Genomic DNA, 7499 nt, shown 5'->3' on the forward strand with positions numbered 1-7499 from the left:
GGATTCTGCTTCGATTCCGCATTGTATCAAACAAACAAGAGGACATATAAGTGGTGTTGGTCCGGCTCCACACTGTGCTCTGCATAAGTTATAACACGTCTCGTTACCTGCAATACTCTTCCCTGCAAACATTCCCAACATTAAAATTACCATCACAAAACTCATCTTCAAATTCTTCCCTTCCATTTTAACTCGCTCTTATCTTTGTGGCTCACCTGCTTCAATTCTCTTGGAATTTTGATAGAATGAATGATCTCTATTTGAAGGCTAATTTCATACATGGAAATGAATCCATGCAATAAATCAAAATATCTCTTGGGATCTTTGAAGATGGAAACGAATCCAGGCAATAAAATCGTCATAAATTACATTTGTAAGAAAATAAATGGAAATGTTGTTTTATGGCAGAATCTTATCTTATAATTATGGAAATAATATTTCGAAAATGGAGTAGCATCCATCTCGATCTCTATTATTTTATTACTGGATTAGCAATCTCAAGCACCCGTGGCCTAATGGATAAGACATCTGATTTTTCTGAAAGCAGAAATCATAAGCAAAAGAGTTGTTATTTTGAAGTCATTTTGAAATTGTATAGCCAATCTAACTTTTGGCGACGGTATCCAACCACCAATCAGTGTATTAGGTGGTGTTGTGTTGCTCATTGGCCATTGCCCCAACACTTCAGTAATTTAATAAAACGTTTTGGAATCTATGATTGGAGAACACGTGTGAGAACGTGATGAAGAACTGACCAACTCTGACTGGACTCAGAAATATGTGTGAGAAGAAGAAGAAAGTAGAGTATATATGGAAATTAGAATCTAATCAAAGGTTCTTCTTTTCCTTCTTTTAGATGATAAAAGAAGCAAAACTACAGTAGGAGGGAGAGGAGAGAAGACACAACTTTAGTAAAAAGAGAAAGCTGCTGCTGCTGCATGCAACAGTACTCTATAGAGCTGAACTGAGGCATATATAATGTCACGCGTATCCAAAGAAAAACAAAATCTGAGGCATCAACACAGTCATAGCTTGGATTTCTGTGCCATTGTCCTTGTTCTTCTTCTTTTTTACCTTATTCTTACTAGCTGGTCAGACTTCTCTAACAAGTGAAGAAGAAAAGCACCAATCCATGATGATTTCAAAACACTTCTTTTGATTAGTTTTAAATTTTTGTATACATATTTTCATGCCATAATTTTGGGGATCATGACTTGGAATTGGAATACTGATTGCTTTAGTACTCGAGTATGTATGCTTATTGTGCAATCTGCGACCGACCATACAATAACTTCTAATGATTTCTCGATATCTGCTATCACTGAGTGAGTGAAAAAGAGTACTAAAGAGAGTTACTTGACTGCATATATTGGTCCCTACAGAGGACCAGAGGTGATATATATATATAATTAATTAATTAACTACTCTCGTATGCCCCTACACTGCATATATGCGTCTCTTAGGCCGGCTGGGTATGACTTGAATCTGGATTTGCTTTGTGCTCCGTTTTACTGAATCTCTCGTTCGACGGTGATCTTTTCCTTGCAAGCAGATAAAAATGGTCCATTGTTTGGCGAAAACTCGTGCAATTTTCAAGCTATGTGGGGCTAGGGCTATATAATATTCTTAGGTCGCTGAGTATATAGATACCAGAAAAATCTTAACATCTTATTCAAATGATGGGTGCATGAATATTGATGAAAAACGAAAAAATGTGTATATGATTGATAAAACGAAAACATAGCTAGCTAACTAGACCCAGGATGAAGAACGTTAGGTACTCGACCGACCTCAATATTAGTCATACATCTCTGTTTGTTGAGCCCATAATTGCAGTACTTTTACATTCTTAACAAATGAAATCTTTCTAAAACTATGTCCAAAGCAGTAGAGTGTATATGCATAACTGTCGATTTATGAAGCTAAATGATTGCAGCAGTAATCTTGACTTACTGATGGGAAGAATATTTGAAACTACCTTTCAACATTCAACATTAGTTTCATATATATATACACATACAAGTGCTAATTGCACTGTGTTATATTGCAAACCCTTATATACACCAACCAAAAATTCATGTCATGGAATGAACTGATTAATGAATTATTCCTCCATGATCAGAGTTTTCTTTTGACGAAGATCGAGAAAGCCGAAAACTTACTTTGCACATTCATGACGAATTATATCTTAAAGACCTCAAAACAATTCAACATAATGACAAGGTGTTCAGCTTTCTAAGAAAAACATAAGATATATACTACTCTTAGAAACCATTGAAAGAATCACAAAAGCCACCATTTTGAACACACATAAACATGCCTTAATGCTAGTTTGCTGATCTCAATATCAAAGATAAGTATTTAAATTGGTTTTGCAACACAATCGAAATGGATATCGATCCCATCGGTAATGGAAAAAATGGAATGCAGTTAATTACTTTAACTTGAACGATGAACTCCCTCATGAAATGTATAATCATTAGCATCAATACACTTCTTTGGATGATCAACCATGTCGATCCATTTCTAACAACTACGTACTACGTACTTTGTTTTAACTAATCATACACCCACATTTTTGTAAACACGTTGATAGAAAACACCCGGAAAAAAAAGTTGATAAAAAAAAAAGATGAAGCAAATTGATGAAAACAAAGAAGCCTATACCATTACCTCTAGAAGTAGTAATTCACTTGATCACTTGTATAAAACCGATTGATATGTATCCCATATGGCGCCATTGAATCTTCTTGAAGGTTAATTGATTCCAAGTACGTAGATATATAGTTGAGTTCTTGGTTAAGTCGACTAAACAAGAAGTGTCTAAAACTACACGAGATGAGTTGTGGAAGATGAAGTGAAACCAGAAAGATCTGTCCATGCAGCATTTCCAGCGCCACCAACACCACCACCACCACTTCCCCAATTATATTGGTTGTCATTTCCTTGACTATTGCTATTGCTATTAACATTCGTTGTATCACCCATAAATTGTCTTGATAAATTCAACCCTGCTGCTTGATTTTCTTCCATTTTCACTGAACTAGCAAGTGAACCAGTTGGTCTACCAGTTCTCATAATTTGACTCATATTTTCAACAGCACCTTGGTATGGATACATGCCCGACTGTGGTGGTTCCAAACCACCTAAAAAAGGAAATTGCTGCATTTGCTGAAGTCTCCATTGCTCAAGACCTCCAGTACTCGATAAAATGTTACCAGTGGCACCACTTGAACTATTTCCCATCTGAAAATCCATATTGGTACCCATGGCGCCACCATGTTGGCCCGTGGACGGTGTCTGAATCCCACTAAAATTCAAACCCAAACCAGGTGCACTACCATAATGATCCGTAAAATGGTGTAAAGAGCTCATGAAGGGTATTTGGGGCCGCGGTTGAGATTGAGGAGTATTACTCATCATATGATGACTGAAAAGATTGTTATCGCTAGTATTCAAATTAGTACTATTTGATGGGATGGAACTACTTGTAGTTGAACTATGGCTTTGACGTTGTTCACTATTTCCCGGTGATTTCGAACTAGTACTTTTGCTTCTCTTATTTCTCCTACAGCCTCCACCAACCGGAACATTTCTCAACGCTCCACCTCTAGTCCAATACCGTCGACATGTCTTACAGAAGTGACGAGGTTGAGTAAGGCTATAATTATTGAAGTAACAAAACTTTGTATTACTCGAATCACACCGTGGGCATTTTAGTTGTTGCTCTGGTTGTGGAAGTTTAGCTTGTCTAGCTCGATCGGCCATTGAGCCAGGCCTAATCGAGCTTGCACCGACACCGCCAGTACCACCCACCGGAGCCGCAGTTTGTAATTGTAATGGAGGCTGAATAAGTTGCGAATGATTTTGACTATGATGCTGCTGCTGCTGCTGATCAATTCCTTGTTGATTATTATTTGGTATCTGTGAAATAATAAAGCCAATAGAACAAACAAAAAATAACAAAGATAATTAGAGCTAAAGAAACGGAATGAAATATGTGGTATATTCATTATCAAGAAGACGAAGAAGATAATAAGAAGAATATCTGGATTAGATCTTTAAGATTTTTGAAGAAAGAAAACTAAAACAATATACCTGTTGTTGCCAGTTGGGTGGATCTAAATAGACTGGAATAGATGTGAAAACCATGGCTCTAATTTGTTGTGATGATCTTTCTTTCTTTCTTTCTCTTTTGTATAAAGTTTATAATGGGGTTTGTTCTTTTCTTTTTTTATGTAGAGAATGTTCAACACAAGTAGTAGTAGAGACTAGAGAGATAGAATTGCAGAAGAGAAGAGAAAGAAAAGAAGGTGGTGACGGAGAAATAAAGCAGCAAAGGGTTTTTATTTATTTATCTTTCATTCTCTCCCATTTCTTTTTGTTTTTTTAATTTCATTAGGGTTTGAATGATCATGACATGAAGGAGTTAGAGGATGGAGGGGCCAAACAAGTTCCTTAGCATCAAAGGTTTTGTTTTTGATGCAGTACTACTGCTGATTCTCTGTTTCATCACTACTAGCTACAGCTGATAAACTCTCTAAAGCTTACTTGTTAGGTTTCTTAGTGGTTTTCTTTGTTCATGTCATCCAGTATAGTATGAGAAAACCTCTACACGTGTAAAGTTTGGATGGCAAAAAGACAGCAAACATACAAAATCATCGGTTAAAACCACAAAAAATAATGCAAAGAGAAGATCTTAGAGATGCATGATTCCAAGAGATTTTTTGGTCTGTTTGTACACTTGGTAAGTGTTTTGGCTCAGCAGTGATAGGTGAGTGCAGAAAGTGAGATTCCAATATTTTTCCCATGGGGTCGAATAAGCACAAGCACGTGGGCGGGTTTTTTCTTTTTGAAGGGCCCAATCGAGCTTCTCATCGGTTGTTTCTCTACTTATACCGATTTGTTTTTAAATAATTTTCCGTTTTTATATAATTTTCCGACGTGTTTAGAATTCCAGTTCACGGTGAAAATAAGTACCCAAACAAATAATAATAATATTTTTAGGCATTATATCACGACCTGAATTTAGTGACTAATAGATATTTCCAAATATCAGGTAAAATAGCTAGGATGCGAACCTTAGATATCTTGATACAATTACTAAGTATCTGACCAACTGAAATATTGGACACCAGGTAAGAGAGATTATTCTAAAAGCTTGCATTACAATAGTCATCTCAAGGTGATGTTTGAGATTTAAAAGGAAAAATTAAAAATTATTGAGTTTGAATGTATAATTATCACTTTTAAACATACTCAAAAACCCACAAAACTACCTTTGTCATTTAAAACAAATTCATTCAACAAAGTTCATAAAAATTGAAAGGTACAAAAAGAACAAGGGATTAATTTTTGAACCCCAATTACTTTCTTCTACTTAAATCTCATTTTTCTTTTTGTTTTTCTTTGGGGAAAGGTTAAACTTCATTTTCTTCTTTTAGTTACTATTGAAGTGTTGATTAAAGTCCATTGGATGAACAATCTATCTAGCAGGAGTATCCAAGGGTTTGAATGGAGTGAAAGAAAGAAGGTTCTTTACAATTCTTTTGATGATGGGATTGGCGCGTCTATTCTCTCTTTGCAGCTGCATGGTCATGGTGGTATCCCCAAACAAAGATTTCTTCAAGGTGATGACTTTGCTTTATTTTTCCTAGTCTTTTGCAGTCTATGTCTCTCTTCTCATTTTCAAACTCTTTTATGACTAATTTACCCCTGGGTCCACTAACTTTGAAACTTTGTCCTTCTTTGTTTACTTGGTTGGAGCATATAGGTGATGTTGTTTACGTGTACTCACATATATAGGAGGTGTACAATCTATTGGATGATTAGTCGGTCAACATCAGGTCAACATACATTGACCTAAAATTGATCTCTGTAAACTTGTATCAAGTTAATTCAATCTTGTTGGAGGTGTGATCTCGGTTTTAAAATCAGACATTTAAATTCTTGTAGATTCGCTCATGTAGTCGACATGACTATGAGCATTGTTGAAAAATATTATCTGTAATATTTTATAACTCTATCATTTTAGTGTATTCATATCTCTTTAGATAATTAACGTTAATTAAAATATTAGTTATAAAAATCAAAATTTACTTATTCTTCATTCCTGATCCTGATGAAATTCATCTTCTTAAGCTGTTGCAATCTTATTTGTTACACCCTTATTCATTTGAAAAGGGTTTGCTTTTTTTAATCACTATTGTTGCATGACAATGTGGCATGCATATGCATATTTGAAAGGTATATCGATCTTCACTAATATATATTAACAGAAATTGATATGGAAACCTTCTTTCAAGTAACGACCATGTCGTAGCTAGCTAGGCCTTGGAGTCAGCAAAGTAGACCCACCGCCAAAACTACAAAAAACGACAACTCTTGGTTCTTCCAACTAGACTTCCACTTCGCAGTATCATACCCGAACCAAATATGTCTGTCATGTGTAGTGTTTTCTGGTATCGTCATTACACTTTCCAATCCAATTGTAAAATATTTGGACGGTAGAAACTTATATCCCTTTCTTAGCATAATGATATTTGGGTTAACCCGCTAGTGTCATTAAGCACCTGAGTGTATAATAAACATTATGCATGTTTAAGTCGTTGGATTTGTTATAGTGAGAGCATGTAATGAATAGAAGTATAAATGTTATAGCAGTAGATAAATCAAATGTTAGGATGCTTCTTCTAGCCTAATATTAGATGGCTCTAATCAGGTTGTTATAAGGGATGCTAACTCTCTAAGTTAGTCTTTTGGAATGCATTTAACTTACAAAAATAAAATAGAAGTACAAATGCATGGTAATTATGTAGTTAAGTATTTCGTTGATTTATGAAGACCATCTTGATTGTAATGCTTCAAAAGAAACGCCATCTTGATCATTGAAAAGATGGTTTATGAGTAAGGTACCGAATAATCCTAGTTATTCAAAATACTCAACCGGTCGGATAACCCAGCCTACTTACCCCTACATAGTACTAGCTTATCCTTTGCCGGTCAGAAACAAAATAAGAGTGCTAATTAGTTGTGCGTAGCATCAAGAGGGAATATATAATTGTCAGAGAGAAAGAGAGCAAGATCGTAGTGTAGTGTAGTGTAGTGGGGTCTAATTGAATATGGGTGGAATTTGCATGTTGTATTATATTTATATCTCCGACCAGGGTATCAATCATGTAGTCTTATATAATTATTATTCAAAAGCAGATTTCAGCTTTGCTTATTTTCTGGTAATGCGCGTAATTGCTTTATACTACTCCGATTGACTGATTGAGATACGTATCTGCATATCCTATATAATTGGTTCACAGATGAACACCATTGCTCACATCAGCTCACTGTTTGTGCCACCCTCAATAATTCTTACGACGCTTGGTTTAGTGATGCTTTATTCGCCTATACTCACCGGATTTTTCTAACCAAATGCAAGTTTGTTGTCCACAGCATCAGCATGTAATATACAGAATAATTGTCTGTGAACTAAACGGCAAAGTTAA

At 35.5% G+C, this 7499-nt stretch overlaps 1 protein-coding gene across 1 annotated transcript; it reads right to left on the minus strand.

The window, feature by feature from the left end:
• Positions 1 to 2425: 2425 nt before the first annotated feature.
• On the minus strand, positions 2426 to 4474 carry LOC113345091 (dof zinc finger protein DOF3.6-like). The gene is made up of 2 exons (XM_026588954.1): positions 4099 to 4474; positions 2426 to 3924 (listed from the first exon to the last, which is right to left on the minus strand). Exons 1-2 carry the CDS (start codon positions 4150 to 4152, stop codon positions 2830 to 2832), a joined length of 1149 nt encoding a protein of 382 aa, XP_026444739.1. The 5' UTR covers positions 4153 to 4474; the 3' UTR covers positions 2426 to 2829.
• Positions 4475 to 7499: the final 3025 nt, after the last annotated feature.

The sequence above is a fragment of the Papaver somniferum genome, unplaced genomic scaffold (assembly GCF_003573695.1).
Source record: "Papaver somniferum cultivar HN1 unplaced genomic scaffold, ASM357369v1 unplaced-scaffold_80, whole genome shotgun sequence".
In the NCBI taxonomy this organism is placed as follows: domain Eukaryota; kingdom Viridiplantae; phylum Streptophyta; class Magnoliopsida; order Ranunculales; family Papaveraceae; genus Papaver; species Papaver somniferum.